General features: G+C 44.0%; 1 protein-coding gene across 2 annotated transcripts in view; it reads left to right on the top strand.

Moving 5' to 3' along the window:
• The window catches only part of KMT2A (lysine methyltransferase 2A), a 39,847-nt gene that overhangs the window by 9,868 nt on the left and 8,668 nt on the right, over positions 1-21,311 (top strand). Inside the window, exons 4-27 of one of the 2 annotated variants that reach the window (XM_033519728.1) lie at positions 1,128-1,305; positions 1,676-1,910; positions 2,923-2,987; positions 3,507-3,878; positions 4,494-4,567; positions 5,458-5,586; positions 6,435-6,548; positions 7,670-7,816; positions 8,071-8,166; positions 8,939-9,059; positions 9,826-9,939; positions 10,281-10,465; positions 11,063-11,236; positions 12,037-12,147; positions 12,407-12,480; positions 12,947-13,140; positions 13,450-13,556; positions 13,700-13,837; positions 14,340-14,498; positions 14,790-14,907; positions 14,988-15,066; positions 15,325-15,485; positions 16,136-16,321; positions 16,929-21,228. In XM_033519728.1, coding sequence (XP_033375619.1) covers positions 1,128-1,305; positions 1,676-1,910; positions 2,923-2,987; positions 3,507-3,878; positions 4,494-4,567; positions 5,458-5,586; positions 6,435-6,548; positions 7,670-7,816; positions 8,071-8,166; positions 8,939-9,059; positions 9,826-9,939; positions 10,281-10,465; positions 11,063-11,236; positions 12,037-12,147; positions 12,407-12,480; positions 12,947-13,140; positions 13,450-13,556; positions 13,700-13,837; positions 14,340-14,498; positions 14,790-14,907; positions 14,988-15,066; positions 15,325-15,485; positions 16,136-16,321; positions 16,929-21,228 — 7,631 coding nt within the window. The remainder of the gene's footprint in view (positions 1-1,127; positions 1,306-1,675; positions 1,911-2,922; positions 2,988-3,506; positions 3,879-4,493; positions 4,568-5,457; positions 5,587-6,434; positions 6,549-7,669; positions 7,817-8,070; positions 8,167-8,938; positions 9,060-9,825; positions 9,940-10,280; positions 10,466-11,062; positions 11,237-12,036; positions 12,148-12,406; positions 12,481-12,946; positions 13,141-13,449; positions 13,557-13,699; positions 13,838-14,339; positions 14,499-14,789; positions 14,908-14,987; positions 15,067-15,324; positions 15,486-16,135; positions 16,322-16,928; positions 21,229-21,311) is intronic. The other variant, XM_015649736.1, reaches the window with a different exon arrangement.

The raw sequence follows: 21,311 nt of genomic DNA, 5'->3' as shown, positions 1-21,311 counted from the left end.
CAAAAACAAGAAGCCCTGGGCAGAAGCTGAGGGGAAGAGGGAGCTGCTGTGTAGTCAGCTCAAAGGGGAGCTGCATGCATTTTGGAGACCAGTACAGCATAGCTGCTTATTGGGTTTCTCGGAATAAATCTAAGCAAAGCGATTATCTAGAGTAGTACTTGCTCTGAAAAGTGTGGTTCCAGCAAAATGTAGTGTCTGTCTTGACCTTGAGGTTTCTTGGGGGCCCACCTGGAGTGTAAACTTGGCTTCTGAAGGAAAGTTGTTTCTTGATCTTTCTAGTTTTTAACTTTATGCAGTGATCTCTCACTTATAGGAGGGAGGAAGATCCATTGGAATTTTGCATCTCATTTGGGGAGCTGCTTCCTACCACTTTCCTCTTTCTCCTCTTCCCCACCCCAAAACCATCCTTTTCTGCAGTCCTCTTTACCTGCCAGAAAGGGAGGTGAGACACATTTTCAGGGAATAGTTTTTATTTAAACTTTTACTCTTTGTAACAGCATTACTGTTCAAAATCACTAGTACATATTTCAAATAGAGAAGCCTTCAGCTGTTTGTCCCTGAAATGAAGATGTCTATGCATCTGTATGACAGGCCTGATGTTGCAGAAGCCCAGATTCTCACAGTTGCTTATTTGGGATAGTTTTTTCAGTAGAAGATATTCCAGAATCTTACCAAAACATGGAAAATTGCACTAAAGTGCTCCGTTTGCTTAGCCCTAGTAAACCCAAGCCCCTCATCTGAAACATGAGGAGCAGCAAAGTTCTCAAACAGCCTCATCTACTACTGGCTTCTGCTGGATCAGTCAGCACCAAGCACTGCTCCAACTTTAGTGGACTCAGATTTTTTTTAATGTCAGCCCCTTGATAATATGGCTTCATGAGCAAGTAGGCTTTCCAGTGGTGGATGGAGACTTACCTTGTAATTCCAGTTGAGTCAAAACTCTTGTTCTCTTGCATATATCCTTTCTTGGGTAACTGAGGCTTAGCAGGCCGAGTCTGTTTTTATCCCGATTCTTACAAACTGCAAGCTAAGATATAATTTGCTTAGAAATCTCTGTTACATGTTTCTCAGCCTCATTTTGGTAACTTTCTTAGGAATACTATCTGCTCTCATGTTCTGAAATGTAGGGGCAAGAGAGTGATTCATCAGAAACGTCAGTCCGAGGACCACGAATAAAACATGTTTGCAGGAGAGCAGCTGTTGCGCTGGGCCGCAAGCGAGCAGTGTTTCCTGATGACATGCCCACTCTGAGTGCCTTACCGTGGGAAGAGCGGGAGAAGATACTGTCTTCCATGGGGAATGATGGTGAGTTAGGGTTTCTGGTTTTCATTCGTGGGTCCGTACAAAGTCAGCTTCTGTTGACTGCTTAAAATGAGGACTTCAAGTGATTAACAAGGGAAAGTATGTTAAAGAGCTCTGGGCTCTCTGTTACAGTGACACTCAAACAGGGTTAATCCTTTAAGCTATTAGGAATGGTGTTAAATATGTGTGTTCTGCACCAAACCTGTGTTCTGCCCAGGGACATGTGTCCATATACATGCGTACACACATGCATCCACACAATCACATACATTTGTGTGGCTCTGCACATGAACTTAGGCTTCATGAGCTAAATTAGACACTCCTGAAACATTTTGACATCAGAAAATTCACATTAGAAATGTTCTTTTGGTAGATAAGTCATCGATAGCTGGCTCAGAAGAGGCTGAACCTCTTGCTCCACCTATCAAGCCTGTTAAGCCGGTCACCAGAAACAAGGCACAGCAAGAACCTCCGGTGAAGAAGGGCCGGCGCTCCAGGCGCTGCGGGCAGTGTTCGGGCTGCCAGGTTCCAGAGGACTGTGGTGTCTGCACTAACTGTCTAGACAAACCCAAGTTTGGTGGGCGCAATATAAAGAAGCAGTGCTGCAAGTAAGTGTGTCTGAGAAGCTGTTGAGCTAATCCCTGCTCTGAGTGGGATAAGTGTACCCACACTCTGGGCCAGGAATAGCAGATTTACCCTGTGTCATGGGCTTGGACTGAGCTTGACCTGGGCTGAGGCTTGATCAAAGGAAGGGACTGTAAATAGTTTGAGAGTCAGGACCACAATTCAAGGTGCAGTAGTTATGAGCTCTTTCTCTGGAGTTCACTTCTAGTTTATTCTCCTCAGTTTGATGGAAGTGGCAGAGTATTGAGGATTCTTCAGTGTAAGTTCTGTGGTTTTTGTTAGGCAGTACAGGATTTTGCAAGAAAGGCAATATGCACATAAATATTTATCTCTTTTTCTTCCAAATTGCATTTGTGAAGAGCTTATGTTTTCAAGCTGGTGTTTATTTAGCTTATATACACTTCGTATGTCAAAGGTGTCTCTGGATATCATTAGGAAATACCACTCTTCCATGATTTCTTCTGTCATTTTTCATACATATCACTTAGACTGAACCTTTTTCTTTTTTAAATTGCTGCATTATTTTACCAGACTAGATAAACTGTCTGAAAAGGCAGCAGCTAAAGTGGCACCAGTAGATTGTTGTGGTATAAGAGCTACTTATAAAGCCTTGCTGTGAGAATCGCTGTGTGAGAACACTCTGCAGACTGGAAGGAGTCTTACACTCAGCAGCTTTGCCCAGGCTTTGAGCCATGAGCATGAGCCAGAGCCATGAGCCCTGCTACAAGAATGGAGGCAGAAACAAAGCCTGGCCCAGTCTACAGACAACATATGCCAAGCATAAGACAAATTGGGAATTAAGTTGAATAAAGTTAGCAAAAGGCTTGGTCCCCTAATCCAGTCCCACTCCAGGAGTACTTGGTTTTGTCTGAACAAAAGTAGTGTGTGTATTAATAATGTTATTTTAAGTTTCTGAGGCTGAGTATTTACAGACTGCCCTCTTAATGTCTGCATCTTTGTTCTGATATCATGACATATTCTCTTTTTTTTTTTTAGAATGAGGAAATGTCAGAATCTACAGTGGATGCCTTCGAAAGCTTATCTCCAGAAGCAAGCTAAAGGTAGGCTAAAAGACTTGCCTTGAGTATAGGACAATAGAGAAGTTTTCTTTTCATAGGTTTTGCTCTGTGTGCTGTTGTTTTAGCTACACTAAACTTATAAAGGTTATTCTGCTGGGAGCCAACCTACCTGCACTGTTGGTGGCAGGTGCAAGGGGCAGGAGAGATGTGAGTACTGACAGACATTGGACATGCCAGTGTCTCTCAGAACTGCACTAGTGCTGACAGGACTGGCTTGTTTCCTTCCTTTTCCTTCCTCACAAAGTCTGCTCTCAGCTCTGAATCTGTGTTACTGCAGGAGGGTGTTGCTTATTCTTGTTGCAAATAGGGGCCCAAGGTGTGAGACAGCATGGATTGACGTACAAGCCAAATTTATTTTCTGAGTACAGTTTTTTCTTTTGTATGACAGAATGACAAAGTTCTGAATCAAAGTGTCTGTATCCTTGTTTCAAAAGAGCAGCAAATAATTGTTAAGTCACACCGTTTTGTTTGTGTTGCTTTATCTATGCTTTTTTTCCTTAGCTGCAAAAAAGAAAGAGAAGAAATCCAAGACAAATGAGAAGAAAGAAAGCCATTCTGGAAAAAACCAGTTGGACTCTGGACAGAAACAAACTCCTCAGGCTGTTGTACCAAGAGAAGACAATTCTGGGAAGAAGAGCAATGAGCCTGCCCGTAAGCCTGTTGAGGAAAAGCATGAGGATGGGAATTCCTCCATTCCTGTGTCAGAGCCCAAACAGGTCCCTGCATCTGGTACCAGAAAGACTGGCAAGCAGATTTCCCAGCCAGTCCAACTCCCTCCTTCTCAGCCATCAAGCTCAGGACCTTTGAAAAAAGAAGCACCTAAACTTAGCACTTCTGAGCCCAAGAAAAAGCAGACTCCCCAGCCAGAAATAGGTAAATGGGACTATTTATCCTCAATATGTTTGAGTCATGTTAAGTAACAATATTGCTAAAAGCTGATGCATTTTAAATCTGATGAATGCTTTATGGTGTGTTGAAATCCCATCAGATTATTTTGGAAATTTTGCTTAGAGCTGGCTTCCTTTTTATTGAGCCACCGTGTATGTTAGGGCAGGGTGAAAGATGGCCATCCTGGTTGGGACTCCTGAGTCATATAGTTTTGTGGCAGTCTTGAAGTGTATTTGCAGTATTGTTAAGTCTGTCAACTTCCCATTCTGAATGTGAAACCAGAAGGATGTGATCTTTTACTACAGAAGTGTAGTCCACTATTGTATTTAGTGCAGAGCAGTGTGAACAGTCACCAGCCAGGCAGCTCTGGGATTTCTGTGGCTTTGCACCCACAATGCTCCAGATTGTGAGCAGAGCAAACTCTTCTAGTGTTGCTTCAAAGAAACTGCTCATAGCTGGGGAGGCGCAGCCACAGAAGAGGGTGGAAAAGTTCTAGTCTAAACCTCATCGCACATTACCCAGCTGATATTTTTCCCTTTTCTTCTCTACAGGTGGCTGTTAGTTTCTTGAAATACTCATAATTTTTCCCCCCCTTCCTAGGCACAGAACAAAGCAAACAGAAAAAAATTGCTCCCCGTCCAACTTTCCCTGTGAAACAGAAACCAAAAGAAAAGGTGAATACTGTTTTTTATATAGTCAGTAAAATTTCAAGCACCTGGAACTTCTGTCTAGGAAGTAGAACCATATTGCTTAAGCCTCTGCAGATTTTTTTATTTAGTTCTTAACAATGTTAGGTTTTCCCTTGTGGCAGTATGGGGGTAGCAAAAACTGTGGCCTATGCCTAAGATTCGGTTCAGATGTTACTTTGGTATCTAAGATTTGTGTGTTGGAGGGTGGAGGCTAGCTTTTCCATAAAAAATGCAGCTACCTTTGTCAGAAATAGCTCAATCATGGAAAAAAGAAATTGTCTTATGTTGTCACTAAAGGACACAAAATGATTCACACGGCCACTCCCAGTGTCAGAACAAAAACCCCGTGACTTTATTCTGACTCCAGCATTTATAGATTCTCGACAATGACCAGGGGTTGGATAATTGAGTTATCACCTTCCCAAGCACACTGGTCATGGGAAATGTCCATCAAAAGACGTTTCTTAGAAGGAATGTGATAAACAACTTATGTTTACAGGACTTTCATGGGAAAGTAACTAAAACTATGAAAACATTATCAGAAGGCTTAATTTTCAGGGTGACATTATGTAAACCTGAGGGAGAAGTGAATAGTGCCTGTTTATACCTAGAGTTGCCCCACTGCATCCAAACACCAGCCCATGCTCTGATGAAAGAACGTTGGTAGAGTACATGGAATTAGGACTGTAATTGCATATGGAATGCTCTTAGGGAATGGTTTGTAGAATGGTCACTTCCCTGCAGCTTTGTAACACTCATTAATTTTGTGCTGTTTTGGGGGTTTGTCTGTGAATTATTTATGGTATTGGATGGAACTGCTGGTTGAGTTCTAACATCCAGAGTTGGGATTAATGCAGGCTCCTTTGCTTGACCAGGAAAAGCCCCCTCCTCTAAGCAAGCCAGAGAGCAGCACACTGAACTTGCTCAGCACTCTGACTAACGGCAGCAGTTCCAAGCAAAAGCCACCTACAGATGGAGTCCACAGAATCCGGGTGGATTTCAAGGTAGAGGACAAAATGTTTTAAGTATTTGAATGTCCCCTGGCTCTAAACACTGGAACTAGAGTCCCCTGAAAGTGATGGCAGTAACTGCTGAGTTTGTGTGTCTGGTACCTTTCAGAGGAAGCTGCAAAACAGGAGCCTCATGACGAGTCACTTGGTTGATTTTTAAAAGCTTGTTATGCCTTTTTTTTCTTATAATTAGAGTACTGGATGAAGAGACACTTAAAGCTTTAAAACCTTAACTGTCAATGTGTGAGGATGAGCAAGAATTTGAGGTTTATGAAGAATTATTCCATTAAGATGGAACTTTAAAACCTTACCACAACTTGAGCCAACAAGATTTGGGGAAAATGTTAGTAACTTGTAATTCACAACGTTTGGGGTATATCTGGGGTTTTAATGATAAATCATGTACATTTTTGAATAACAGTGTTGAAATAATAATAAAATATTTTCCTAATAATTTTTCAGTCCATCTATAAATGTTGATACTGGAGATCATAGTGAGATCTCGTAAGTGTTTTATACAACTATGGAGCTTTAATAAAGTATAATTCTTCTGAAATTTCACTTCTAGTAATACTTGTGCCATTGTGAAAAGCCTTGTCCTGTTCCTTAGATTTGCTTTCCCTAGAAGGAAGGCTGTAGCATGCCATTGAGTGCTCTCGGCAGGAACAGCGCCGAGGTGTGACTCCCAGAATACACTGTAAAGTAGACTGAGGTAGATGTTGAAATTATTTCAGTTTGAGGCGTCTTAATCACAGGCCCAGAACTGAGCAGTGGCGTGAGCATTTTGTACTGATGTTGTATTGCCTTGTTCTGCATGGTGATGTGTCCTTTTGTACTTTCAGGAGGACTGTGAAGTGGAGAATGTTTGGGAGATGGGTGGGTTAGGCATCGTCACCTCGGTACCTATTACTCCCAGGGTGGTGTGTTTTCTCTGTGCCAGCAGTGGACATGTGGAGGTAAAGCATTGTGTTCTGCTGTTGATGACTTAATTACAGCACTGTATTGTTACAAAAACAAATAAATAAAAATTATATTCACCTTAATCCAGAAGAAATTAAAATAATACCTGTAAATCTGTCCTTGCTAGAATTTGTCCCAAGATGCTAAAATGCAGTGTATTTAAAATCAGTTTGGAAACTTCAACGGTACTTTTTTGGAGGTGTGTTGTGAGGAACTTTGAAAGCACCCATGTCTCTAAATTTTGGAACTCGCGTCTGATGTAAAGCAGGAGCTTTGCTCTCTTTTAACCTGAAATAAGAAAGACTGCCCAGTGGTGCTAAAGATTTTTTAGGCAGCCTTGATTTTTCCAAGTGTGTCTGTACCTGCCAAGAGCTGCAGACTGTTACATGACTGGAAAGGTTCTGGCGCTGCCTCAAGAGCTGGATTGAGATGTCTTAAATGCATTTCCAGGTTTAGATAGGTGCCTTCTCAGCATCTTCAGACCAGCTGACCTGGGTGCTATTGCTCTAGGAGGGCCTGGGTTCTGATGAGCGGACAGGGGAAAAGGGGGTTAAGTTCTGGATGTGGACATCAGTGCACTTGAGGTCCACAGGTCCTGTGGGGCATGGAGCCATCCCCTTCTCAGTCAGGGCCCCCCAGGGGACAAATGATTCCCATGTCCCCTGTGAACCTGCAGTGTGTGTGCTCTGAGGGTGATTGTTTTTCTCATACGACCATCCTTGTACAGGATACAGAGAAACTAGAGGAGTTTCTTCTTTGTAATGGCAAGGTGGGCTAACAGAGGGAGAGGCTCTTTGCATGTCCCTACTTCATGCACCAAGTGTGTCTGGTGGTGCAGTTGGCTTGTAATACAGGGAGGAAGTGAGGGAGGGAGATCCTGAAGAGCCCTGTAGGCCTTTATCAACGCTCAAAGCACTTAGATAACGTGTACCAGAATCCTGGTGGCTGTGGGGTATCCAGTAGGTATTTGGGTTACCTGAAATACAGAGTCTCCCTCCTAAAATCTTGTTCTGTCAGTTGTAAAGCAGAATTCAAAATAGTTCAGAGCACAAGGGGGCTGGTTTGGGAGCTTGGAGCAGTTTCTGCTTTGCTAAAACCTGCCTCTCCCCCCTTGCAGTTTGTATATTGCCAGGTCTGCTGTGAGCCCTTCCACAAGTTCTGCCTGGAGGAGAGCGAGCGACCCCAGGAAGACCAGCTGGAGAACTGGTGCTGCCGTCGCTGCAAGTTCTGCCACGTCTGTGGGAGACAGCACCAGGCCACCAAGGTACCCCACAACCCCTGGGAGACCCAGCAGCACCCCCACTGCTGCCAGGGTGCCTCTGGCTTCAGAGGCTGGCCAGCAAGCATGTGCCAGGAGCAGAGACTCTGTGTGCTGGGGAGGAGGCCTCTTGAGTTGCTCCATTGCAGCTTCTTTCTCATAACCTGAATGGGGGATCCAATAAAAAAATAAAGAAGTCCAGAATTTTGTATCCTTTTGCAGGGTGTCAGTACCAATGCTTTTCTCCCTTATTCCTGTAGCAATTGCTGGAGTGTAACAAGTGCCGAAACAGCTATCACCCGGAGTGCCTGGGCCCCAACTACCCAACAAAACCCACCAAGAAAAAGAAAGTTTGGGTGAGGGATACTAATTTCTTTTTTTTTTGTTAATTAATTTATTGACTGACAGTAATGCCATGGAGCAGAGCTCTGCAGGTGATTTGCTCTGATGCAGTTCCTCATCTCTTCAAGGCAGGGTGCCTATTGTGTCAGACAATACATTTGGAAATAGATAGTGTTTGATAAGATGTTCTGAAAAAGCAAAATTTTTGAAGATACTACCTCTTTTTTTCAGTTATAGTAGGTCATAAGATCACAGTAAGTTTTTTGGTTGTAGTCCCATAACATGGAAGAAGGTCTTTAAAATAGAAGTGTTTACTTTGTTAACAAACCCATTGGTACTGGTATTGAGAGACAATTTGGATTAGTTTGCTAACTTGTGTCTTTCAAGCTTTTGTTCTAAACAAGTGCCTGTGGTGTATTTGTTACTAAGACTTTGTGTACATGTTTCGTTCTACAGTGTACAGAGTTTAAAAAATATTGAAATAGGACTCTGTATTTTAGATAGAAGAAATGCCACAGCTACATGTGTTTTATGTGAGGGAAAGGTAATATTTTCTTCAGTATAAATATGAGGGACAAAAAATGATAGTGTGATTTGGTTAAGTGTTTTTTCTTGTTGCATTATCACCATCTTACCTTGAAGGAAGTGAGCTTGGTTCTTTTCAGTGAAAGTTTCAGCATTTAAAACTCCTTGTTCTGTTGGGTAACATCTCTGCACTCATGAAATAATAGAAATTATGAAATGTGTTGAAAGCACATGAATTTCTTCCATTAATTATTTTTCCAGATATGTACCAAATGTGTTCGCTGCAAGAGCTGTGGTTCAACAACACCCGGCAAAGGGTGGGATGCACAGTGGTCTCATGACTTCTCCCTGTGTCATGATTGTGCCAAACTCTTTGCTAAAGGTATGTAAAGTTGTTACTCTTTACAGCAGAAGCTTCTTTAGCTGCTTGGGTTTGAATCAGCCAGTGTGAGTGGGCAGAAGGCTAGCGTGGCACCTGAGCTTGGCACAGTCCAGGCAGCAGTGCAGGCTGGTTGTGGTCGAGCCTGAAAGTGCACATAACAGTTAAATGTTAAAGCCAGGATCTCAGGTTGTGCAGTGGCTCACCAAAGTCACCACTGCTTTATTGTCAGAGGTTGGGGCTTTCAGCATGTAAACACTGCCATATGAAGGAATTATTGCACACCTGTTGGACCAGGGTTTCAAACAGCAGTTGAGGAAAAGACATTTAAGATACTTCTGACTTAGAAGCAATTTAAAAGCAAAGTTTATATTCTAAAGTAGTTATTCCTTTTGTTATTTGCTGTACATGATGCCTTTGAACCTCAGAGGGCATTCTGAGGAAGAATCTTAGGACAGAAAGTCTTGAATGTTCCATATAATTTCTTGCCTATGTGTCTTCTTTGTCCTTTCATTTTGCTCTTGCATGTAGTATTTTGTTAGTCTCGCCACGCCCATAAAATGTCTGTCCAGCCATGGAATTCTAAAGTAGTTGTTGGTCTTCCAAAGGTATTTTTTGTAGCCTTGTAACAGTAGAGGGGACTGTGCTGGCAGTTTACCTGGGGGGGTGTTTGTAGCTGCTTTCTTAGCACACCAGTAAGTAACCACACAACCTTTATAAAGGTGTGTTTGGCATCCAAACTTCCGGTAAGATCCCCTTTTGTTTGCAGGAAATTTTTGTCCTCTCTGTGACAAATGTTATGATGATGACGACTATGAGAGCAAGATGATGCAGTGTGGGAAATGTGACCGCTGGGTCCACTCCAAATGTGAAAACCTTTCTGGTAAGGAAATCCTTCATCCCCTTGAGAGCATGGGATGGTGATTAGACCAAAGCAATCAAGTCTTGGACCTTTCTACTAGAGTGTTACTTTGACATGTTCACTTGTGACCTACCTGAAAAATGCCTGTAGAGTGGCAACAGATAAACCAGTGCTAATACTAATGACATCCTTAAAGCACAGGACTTTCCTCAAAGGCTGTGTCCCTCAATTAGCTGCACAAGGTACAAGGGGCTTTTGTTAAATAAAAGGTGTCACTTAGGCAGTAAGTGCAGGGCAGGGATTTTTCCCTGTACCCTTCAGTAAAGCAGTTCAGATGTTACCTTGTCTTCTTTTGTCTCCAGATGAAATGTATGAGATACTCTCCAACTTGCCCGAGAGCGTTGCATACACCTGCATTAACTGTACAGAGCAGCACCCTGCAGAATGGCGCCTGGCACTGGAAAAGGAGCTGCAGATTTCCTTGAAGCAGGTTTTAACAGCCCTGTTGAATTCCAGAACTACCAGCCATTTACTGCGGTATCGACAGGTAAGCTGGAGTCTGTGCCCTGTTGGTGTTTCTCTGGCTTCAAGTGTACATAGCAGTCAGTTGAGTTGTAGAGGTGTTGCTGTGCCTCATACTGCAGAAGTGTCTTCATCACACTTGGAACAACATGCACTGTGATTTATTTTTATTTTTTTCTTTCTTTTGTTGATTCTTTGGATGCAGGGAAATGGGTATCTGTGATACAGCTTGTGAAGCTGAAAGAAAAATAGGGTGAAGTGTTCTTCAAGGAATGGGAGGATTTAGCTCTGTCATTATGAAGGTGGTCTTCTGACAGAAGAACAGGATCTTTGTCTTGAAATATGCACTCAGCAATAAGACTTCTGAGCAATGAGTGTGATCCTTATGCCTGATGGCTCTGTCCTGCTGTGCACCTTAGAGGTCTCAGCAGAAAGCTGGTTAAGAGCTCTCCTTTGTTTCTCCTACATTTTGGACAGAAATTCAGAGCTTGGGTCTCCTTTCCTTCACCTTATCGAGAATCCTTGGACCAGTAAATGAGCTTGGGAGTGTATCTTCAGGAGCAAATGCAGCAGCTGCATTTCAGTAGTTAACATCCCTCTGTCTCGTTGCTGATGTTCACAGGCAGCAAAACCGCCTGATTTAAATCCTGAGACAGAAGAGAGTATCCCATCCAGAAGCTCTCCTGAGGGTCCCGATCCTCCTGTCCTAACAGAAGTCAGTAAACAGGAGGAACAGCAACCTCTTGATCTGGAAGGAGTGAAAAGAAAAATGGATCAAGGAAGTTACACTTCTGTGGTATGTCAAGTTGTCATGTTCCACTCTGTTAATAGACACTGTGAAATGCTTTATTCCATATGGTCTTCATAACTGAGCAGCTTAAGCCTTTTCTTTAGGAAGAGGGAAGCAGGTTATCATGCTGCTGAAAATAGTTCTGGCTGGTGCTGGTTGATATTGGTCCAGACACAAGTAATTGACACTTCTGTGGGGCTCTCTATAGCCAGCAGTGGTACTTGGTTAGACCCCATTTGCTCTTAGTCAGACATTTATATAGATAAATCTTCAGGTCATCCTGACCATGCAAATTCTGACTGAAGGTCTGGCCAAATAGCCCTGCTGCAGTTGGTTACCTGGAAACTAAGGATTCATGGGTGGAGGGTTGATCTCTTCAGAGGTCATGTACAGAAAAGGCTAGTGTTGACCAAATCAGTTCTCTTTGCACAGAGCAGCCTTTTTCTCTTTTTCTTCCTAGAGAATTCATAATCTTGAGGAGCCCTGTATATTACAAAGTGCTTGGCAAATGTTGTGGTGCCAGATTTTGACCAAATCCTTCTGGGATAGTTAGTCTTGCAGATTTAAGACCAGTCAGCAATCAGCTGAAGTGAATGGTTGTGGGTGTAGCAGCTCTGCCAGCCAGTTTGCAAATCTAGAGGGCTGCTTGCTTCTTCTCAGCCAAATTCCCATTTTGCTTTTAAGTTGATGCTCTAGTTCAATTTTACTGAATCTGAATGTTCACTTGATGCCCTAAAAAGTTAGTGGGTGGTACAGCTGTGCAAAAGACAATTGTGTTAATGTGAAGCTTTGTGGATTTCTTACAGTTGGATTTTAGTGATGACGTCGTGAAGATAATTCAAGCAGCCATTAATGCTGATGGTGGGCAGCCAGAGATTAAGAAAGCAAACAGCATGGTCAAGTCCTTCTTTATTCGGGTGAGCTGGCCTACAGTTACTTTGAAATCTGCTTGGTATCCTACCACTGCTTATTGATGTTGGAGTCCAAAGGGCCACCACATTTAGCCCTGCTTGGGTCTTTCCAGGAACAAAATAGTACATTGTCAGAGTTGTTAATGTTAATGAAATGTTACTAGTTGTGCATTTACAGTACATGCTGTACGTTCAGACAGCTGAACGTCTTTGAATTTTTTGGTATGTTGTCTAACTTTTCTAATGGGGTGTTGTTTTCCTTTAGCAAATGGAGCGTGTTTTTCCATGGTTCAGTGTAAAAAAGTCCAGATTTTGGGAGCCAAATAAAGTAACAAGCAAGTAAGTAATTGTTCTGTATCCAGCTGCGACACCCTGCCGTTTGCCAGCTGGCTGAGCAAAACGTATTGAAAGAGCCTGTTTGCAGGGTTGGAATTTCTGGGGTTTTTTCCCCTAAGAAGTTACACAGTAATCCCATTCCCATGTTTAGTGCACGCTTCCTTGTTTTAAGCAGAGTAACCGAAATTCTTAATTAGAACTAGGTGTACTGTGTGTGGTGGCTTGTCAGTCCTCACCTTCTTTCCTCCTCCTTCTTCTCACACCCCCATTTGGGGTAGCCCTCCTGCATCTGTTACCCTTCAAAGAAGTGGACAGCCACATCACAAACCTTAAAATGTGACTGGTGGGGAACATGTTAGGGCTGTAGGTAATTAATGGAGTTGTTGTTTGGGGGGTGGATGTCAGGTAGGCAGGACATAAGGACCTCTGGTGCAGCCATGTGTGACACTGACTCCTGGCTTCATCTCAGCAGCGGTATGTTGCCAAATGCGGTGCTGCCCCCATCGCTCGACCATAATTACGCTCAATGGCAGGAGCGTGAAGAGAACAACCGCACTGAACAGCCCCCTCTGATGAAGAAAATCATTCCAGCTCCAAAACTCAAAGGGCCTGGAGAGCCAGATTCACCAACTCCCCTACATCCTCCTACACCTCCCATCTCTGGTAAGAGAGCCAATGTCAGGATTGCCAATCCCAAACCCAGAAAATGCAGCTGTCTTTGAGGCCTCTGTGACCTGAAATCATTCAGAGGCAGTAACATATGTGATGTTTCTGAGCCAAACTTGGACCCAAGAATGCTTTTGCACCCACCTCTTTTCCCCAGAATGAAGGTTGTGCAGAGGCATGTGCTTTGCTTTCCAAGCTGACTATTGAAAAGTCTTCTACTGTGTTCACTTACTGACAGTCTCTCCAGATGATTTTTTGCCACCCTGAATTTCAAGAATAAATACTATTCTCTCTTTTAACTCTAAGGCTCTGACAGAAGCAGAGAGGACAGTCCTGAACTGAACCCACCTCCGGATGTGGAAGACAACAGGCAGTGTGCATTGTGCCTGAAATACGGTGATGACAGTGCTAACGTGAGTATCTGCCCCATTCCCCTTTCTGTAGGAGCCCACTTCAGCAGTGCTGTGGACTTGGCACTGTGGATAGGCTGGATGGGTCTTGTGCATTGTTGCGTTCCCTAGAACATCTGAAAAGAACATTTCCTTCCGTTTTTTAGGATGCTGGACGTCTTCTCTATATTGGCCAAAACGAATGGACACATGTGAACTGTGCTTTGTGGTCAGCAGAAGTGTTTGAAGATGATGATGGTTCTCTGAAAAATGTGCACATGGCTGTGATCCGGGGAAAGCAGCTGGTGGGTACAAGCAAAGAACATTTCGTTAAACTTAATGCTGATTTAGAATCACAAGGTGGGAGCCCAGCTAAAAGATGCCCTGTGTGCATTTGTTCTTCTCTTTCCTTTCCTTGCAGTATTTTTTAACACTATATATAGTAGAACTGACTAAAGGTATTTGGAAAGTTATTTTATCCTTGCTCAGTTCAGAAATATTGTGGAGACTAAGTGAAGCTTGCAAATGTGAGGATTGGATATGAAGCACAGGCAGGAAAGTCTGGGAAAGGCCTGGAAGAACCAGTCCACAAATGAAAAGTTGTTCCATGTGGGAGATTCTTCTTCCTTTCACCTCCTCCTCCATGTCTCTCGCTTGTGTGTGTGTTACTGTAGTGAAATGGAGCAGCAATGAAGCATGAGATCAAGCATTACTCTGAACTTCTGTCTGTGTAAAAAAACTCCAGCTGATAACAGCAGTGGTTTTAGAAGAGATTAATTTTTTGTTTTTTTCTTTTTGCTCTTGCAGAGGTGTGAGTTCTGCCAGAAGTCAGGTGCCACAGTAGGCTGCTGCCTCACTTCCTGTACCAGTAACTATCATTTCATGTGCTCACGAGTCAAGAACTGTGTCTTTCTGGATGATAAGAAAGTTTATTGCCAGAGGCATCGTGACTTGATCAAAGGAGAGGTAAGATTGTTCTTTCACTCTCTGCCTCACTCTGTTAAGGTGGTGTTAGCCTGTAACTATGAGCACTTTTTAGAAGTTTATGTTCAACATGTTTCTTGCTGACAAGGGCTGGACTGCATTGCTCTTAAAAAGAAGTCAGTAGTATAACTAGCCTGGGGATGTTTGGCAAGTGGTGCTCTGTGCTAATTCAAAAACCGAAAGACCAAACTGAGAATCAAGTAGGACAAACTGCATAGCATTCATGTGGTGGTTCCTTTAATTAACAAGTGGTTTTGTTGGTCCTTGGTCCAGGTGGTTCCTGAGAATGGGTTTGAAGTTCTTAGGAGAGTTTTTGTGGACTTCGAAGGGATCAGTTTGAGAAGAAAATTTCTTAGTGGCTTGGAACCAGAGAACATCCACATGATGATTGGTATGATCTAGTCTCTGGAAACTTGATCCACCTTTGGTGCTGGAATCTGGTTCACAGAACTGTTCCTTCTCTCTGCTCAGGTTCAATGACGATAGACTGCTTAGGAATTCTGAATGACCTCTCAGACTGTGAAGATAAGTTGTTTCCCATTGGCTATCAGTGAGTATAAGCTTTTGTTTCTTCTTTCAAGATTTGATGTCTTTCAGTATATTCCATGTCAAACAAGCACTGAAGTAACATGGGAAAATTGACTGTAGTTTTTCCTACACTGTTGAGGAATCTCTGATTAAGCCGGGTTTGCAGTGTGTTCTGCCAGGAGGGCTTTGGCCAATGTAGTTTTGAGAAATGGAAAATTTAAAACAAAAACAAGGTTTACTCAACTGTTGAGTAAATTGGTTTGTTTGAATTATCTTCCAGGTGCTCCAGGGTGTACTGGAGCACAACAGATGCCAGGAAGCGCTGTGTGTACACCTGCAAGATCATGGAGTGCCGACCTCCGGTCATAGAACCTGACATCAACAGCACTGTAGAGCATGATGATAATCGAACAATTGCCCATAGCCCAGTTCCCCTTACAGGTAATCTTTTAAGGACTTTGTAAAAGTATGTTCTCTGTATGGTTTTGCCATACATCTCCTAAACCAAATCTCTTAAATTTGGACAAGAATCCAATTCAGACTTCCATGTTACAGCACCTTAAGACTTTAAACTCATGGATGTACTACTAATTTTGAAAACCTGAGCCAAACAAACACTGCTGCAGGGATAGTTTCTAGTCTACAACTTAGAGAATTTTCTAGTGATCTAAAACTTCAAACTGTGTTTGAAATGTTGGTTAGTCTGTAGTAAGGGGGTTGTTCAATACAATGTTGAATGGTTGTATTGTGCTTCTGTATTTCCAAATTGCTTCCTTGTATCCAAGGGTAAAGCTGTGAAAGATTTTTAAAATATTTACAGTCATTGTCATTGTTAACATAGGATCTCAAACTATATAAATATATAGTGGAATTTCATGTGTAAGATGTGCAATTGCTACAAGTATTTGAAAACGTTCTTAGAAGAAGGAACCAGACATTATCTCGTGTCAGATCTTTGACTTTGTGTTTATTTAACAAATACCCTGATTCTCCAAGTGGAATGTGATAGAAGTATATACTTGATCAGATCGTAGCTTTTAGAGCTCAGTGATGACTTATACTGTTGTTTTTTCTCTTTTATATGACAACAGAAATTCTACCAAAAGACACCCGAAATACACCTGAAATTGTAAACCCACCATCACCAGATCGTCCCTTGCATTCTCAGACCTCTAGTTCCTGTTACTATCCAGTGGTCTCAAAGGGTCCCAGGATCAGGGCACCAAGTTACCCATCTGCACAGAGGTCTCCTGGCTCGAGGCCATTACCCTCTGCAGGTATTTCTAGTACTGTTTGATTAAGATTTATTTTGGAAATATTTTTGGTTTAGTTCCTGTCTTTCTTGTCTTCTTTCAGAATGTGTTTAGTTACTGTTTCTAGAGAAAGTAGTGAAATGGCAATAGGTTGAAGAGAGGAAAGTTCTAACAATACCCAGTAGAGATGGCCTGCAGGGAAATGAGCAGCTAAAACAAACAGTCCCTTGGGATGAGGAAGAGGCAGGATTTGTGCCACATAGTAGTTGTGAGCCAAAAGCACTGTGATATCAGTTAGGGACTTAATATCTCAGTATTTTTCCAGAGAGACTCAAAAATGTGGTATTGTAATTAAGCAGTTACTTCTGACTAATGTTTTCTTTGAAACTGATGGTGAAAATTCACATCTAAAGTTGAGGTACCAAACCCTGAGATACAAACTTGCTGAATCCTGGGTGATGGTATCAGGTTTTTAACACCTATCTAAAGTATCAATACCATGTGTTGGTGTTGTTTAGCTGAAAAATTTTGCCAGGTTTTAATTTCTTGTGTTTTGTGTGAAGGAATTGGATGTGCATTCACTGTGAAGGTTTAAGATCACCTGACAGTATTTCTTGCTTTTGTTTCTCAGGAAGTCCTACCCCAGTGACCCATGAAATAGTGACAGTAGGAGATCCTTTGCTTTCCTCAGGACTTAAGAGCATCGGTTCTCGGAGACACAGCACCTCTTCTTTGTCACAGCAACAATCAAAACTCCGGATGATTTCCCCTACACGAGCTGGGAACACTTACTCGAGGCACAGTGTGTCTTCAGTTTCCAGCATGGGAGCCTCTTCAGAACATGAACCAGCTGTCAAAAGTACTGACCGCTTTGTGGGGTCAGTGAGCACAGGTCCTCCAAGTGCTCCACTTCAAAGTTGCTCTACCAGTTCAGGCTCACAGAAAACAGTGGCTGCAACTGGAAATAAAACTTACCAGCTGGATGCATCTCAGTCTACAGAAGGGAAACATTCCAGCAGTTCAGATTTGGTAGCCAAAGGTGCACCTTCTAAGGGAGAGAAAATGAAAACCTCAAAGGACACAGATTATTCGTCTCATACTTTTGTTTCTGGAGGAAATTCCAAAGTGTCCACTCAGCCAACCAGTTCATCAGGCACAGAAATGAGTAAAATAGGAACCTTTCAAGAGTGTTCAGGATCATTTTCTTCCAAAGAAGCAATACCCTTTCCACCTTTGCATCAGAGAGTCCCAAGGAAAGACAGAGATCAGCACATGGAACCTTTACAGCCAGAGAAAACAACTGTGGTTGATGAGATGGATGCAAAAACCTTGAAGGCTGCTGGAGTAAACAATAGATCTCCTGCAGCAAGTGAGCAGGTAGTTGCTGCCCCCAGAGATAAACGTCAGAAAGGCAAAAAGTTAATGAAAGACAGTTTTAAAGAGAAGCATTCCCTGAAATCTCTTACAGAGACAAGTCAAGCAGTAGGCAGTGATGAACTGAAACCAGACTTCGGCAATCAGGGTTTGGCAACTGAACAAATTACCCAGAGGTTATGTAATAATATTCCTGCTGAAAAAGCTGGTGAGAAGTCTCCATCTTCACAAGGGCCATCCAGAGGGTCTGCAGTGCAGGTTGAAGCAGCCCCTAAGGAATCGCAGGCACCCAGGAAACGAACTGTTAAAGTCACTTTGACTCCTCTCAAGATGGAAAGTGAAAACCAGTCTAAAAATGCACAGCAGGAAAGTGATGCTGAAACTCAGTCTGCAGGGGCAGACCTGACTGCTTTGGCAGAGCCCTCCTCAGCTTCAGAAGGCCCAGAAGAGAACCCTGCAATTCAGGGAAGTCCACATGAAGCACCAACACAGGAATCTCAAAATAACACGTATGAAAATTTGGCCATTCAGGATAACAGCTTGATGCTTCAGGATGGCACTAAAGCTCAAGAAGAAGGCTCATACAAGCGGAGGTATCCAAGGAGAAGTGCTCGGGCCAGATCCAATATGTTCTTTGGACTGACTCCTCTGTATGGTGTGAGGTCCTATGGAGAGGAAGACATTCCCTTCTACAGTAACTCAGCTGGCAAGAAGCGAGGGAAGCGGTCTGCAGAAGGACAGGTGGATGGAGCAGATGACTTGAGCACATCAGATGAAGATGACTTGTACTACTACAATTTCACAAGGACGGTGGTTTCCTCAAACACGGAGGAGAGGCTCACATCCCATAGCTTATTCAGGGAGGAGGAGCAGCAGTGTGATCTTCCAAAAATCTCACAGCTAGATGGTGTGGATGATGGAACTGAAAGTGATACCAGTGTCACAGCAACAACCAGAAAAGTCAGCCAGGTAACTAAAAGGAGTGGCAAAGAGAATGGGACAGAGAACTTAAAGCTGGATAGAGCTGAAGAAGCTGGTGAGAAAGTGCAAGTCACCAAGAGCTCCACCATCCACAAAACTGACGCCAAGATTGATAACTGCCACCCTGTGAGCAGGGTTAAAGCTCAGGGTCAGGACTCTCTGGAAGTGCAGCTGAGCTCGTTGGAAACAGGCCGCAGGGCTCATGCAAGTACACCTGCCGACAAGAACCTGCTGGACACTTTCAACACAGAACTTCTGAAATCTGACTCGGACAATAACAACAGTGATGACTGTGGGAACATACTCCCTTCAGACATCATGGACTTTGTGCTGAAGAACACACCGTCTATGCAGGCCTTGGGAGAAAGTCCGGAGTCCTCATCATCTGAACTCCTGACCCTTGGAGAAGGTTTAGGTCTGGACAGCAACCGTGGAAAGGATATGGGTTTGTTTGAGGTGTTCTCTCAGCAGCTGCCCACCACTGAACCAGTGGACAGCAGTGTCTCTTCCTCCATATCAGCAGAAGAGCAGTTTGAATTGCCACTGGAGCTTCCTTCCGATCTCTCTGTTCTGACCACTCGCAGCCCTACGGTGCCCAGCCAAAATCACAACAGGCTTGCTGTCATTTCGGAGTCTTCACTTTCCTCCTCAGGAGAGAGGTCAATGCTTGCCTTGCCTTCCACAGAGTCTGGGGAGAAGAGAGTGACAGTCACAGAAAAATCTGCCTCCGGGGAAGGTGATGCGGCTCTCCTGAGTCCAGGAGTAGACCCAAGCCCCGAAGGACACATGACTCCTGATCACTTCATCCAGGGTCACATAGATGCAGAGCATATAGCCAGCCCAGCCTGTGGCCCTGTCGAGCAAGGACATGGCAGCAACCAAGATTTAACAAGAAACAGCGGGACTCCAGGTATCCAGGTGCCAGTATCACCTACTGTTCCCCTCCAGAGCCAGAAGTATGTGCCAAACTCCACTGACAGTCCTGGCCCCTCTCAAATCTCCAATGCTGCGGTGCAGACTACACCACCCCACCTCAAGCCAGCCGCAGAAAAACTTCTGGTAGTTAACCAAAACATGCAGCCCCTGTATGTCCTCCAAACTCTTCCCAATGGTGTCACCCAAAAGATACAGTTAACGCCTTCTGTTAGTTCTGCACAGAGTGTGATGGAAACCAACACTTCAGTGTTGGGGCCCATGGGGAGCGGGCTCACGCTGACCACAGGGTTGAATCCGAGCTTGCCTCCGTCCCAGTCATTATTCCCTCCCACGAGCAAGGGTCTACTGCCCATGTCCCATCACCAGCATATACATCCCTTCTCCACACCTGCTCAGACAGGCTTCCCACCAAACATCAGCAGTCCTTCACCAGGTCTTCTAATCGGGGTGCAGCCACCCACCGATCCTCAGCTCTTAGTGTCTGAAGCTAGTCAGAGGACAGACCTAGGTACTGCTGCTTCTACACCAGCTGCTGCCCTGGGCAAGAAACGGCCCATATCTCGTCTGCAGTCACGGAAGAACAAGAAGCTGGCTCCTTCTGGAACCCCTTCTGCTATAGCTCCTTCTGATATGGTCTCCAACATGACCTTAATTAATTTTGCTCCTTCCCAGATTTCTAACCACCCATTGGATTTGGGAACCATTGCGAATTCAACATCCCACAGAACCGTTCCTAATATTATCAAGAGGTCAAAGTCTGGGGTCATGTATTTTGAGCAAGCATCTTTGCTCCCGCAAGGTGGGACCACTACTGCAGTCAGCACATCTCCCAGCATTATTGGTGCAGATGCCAGTCACCTCCCAGCAGGGCCTGTATCAGGCCTAACATCGAGTTCCTCGGTGCTGAACGTCGTATCCATGCAGGCCACAGCAGCCCCTAGTACCGGTGGGTCAGTTCCTGGTCATGTTTTGGGACAAAGTTCTGTAACGTTAACAAGCCCTGGATTATTGGGGGACCTTGGTCCGATAAGCAACCTCCTGATCAAAGCTAGTCAGCAAAGCCTTGGTCTTCAGGAGCAGCACATGACTTTACCACCAAGTTCTGGGATGTTTTCTCAACTGGGAGCATCTCAGACTCCGTCTACGGCAGCCATGACAGCTGCCTCGAGCATATGTGTTCTACCCTCAGCACAGACAATGGGCATGACAGTGGCTCCATCGTCTGCTGACCCAGAAGGCTCGTACCAGCTTCAGCACATGACACAGCTTTTAGCCAACAAACCCGGGGTTGCATCCTCCCAGCTGGACCTTAGCACAGTTTCAGCAACAACACAGTTGTCAAGCTTTCCACAGCTGGTCGATGTTCCAAACAATACCGGACTCGAGCAAAGCAAGGCTTCCTCGTCGGTGATGCATGCCAGTTCAGCATCTCCAGGAGGCTCCCCGTCACCTGGCCAGCAGTCTGCTAGTAGCTCTGTGCTGGGTGCCACGAAAATGAAGCCAAAAGTCAAACGCATCCAGCCATTGTTAGACAAAGGGAATGGAAAGAAGCACAAAACTTCTCACGCATGGGCTGGTTCTTCTGAAGCTCACGTTCCCGAAAAAGGGACTGTTGCTGTACCCCAGGTCTTGGCTACAGGGTAAGAGGAGAGTTTGGTTTTGCTCATCCCTGAGGTTTTGTAACAGTATGAGAGAAGCTTGCACTAGTTTCTACAGCAAATTG

Source organism: Parus major, chromosome 24 (assembly GCF_001522545.3).
Source record: "Parus major isolate Abel chromosome 24, Parus_major1.1, whole genome shotgun sequence".
NCBI lineage: Eukaryota > Metazoa > Chordata > Aves > Passeriformes > Paridae > Parus > Parus major.
Note: the sequence above shows the minus strand (reverse complement) of the source record. Positions and strands in the feature narration are given on the sequence as shown.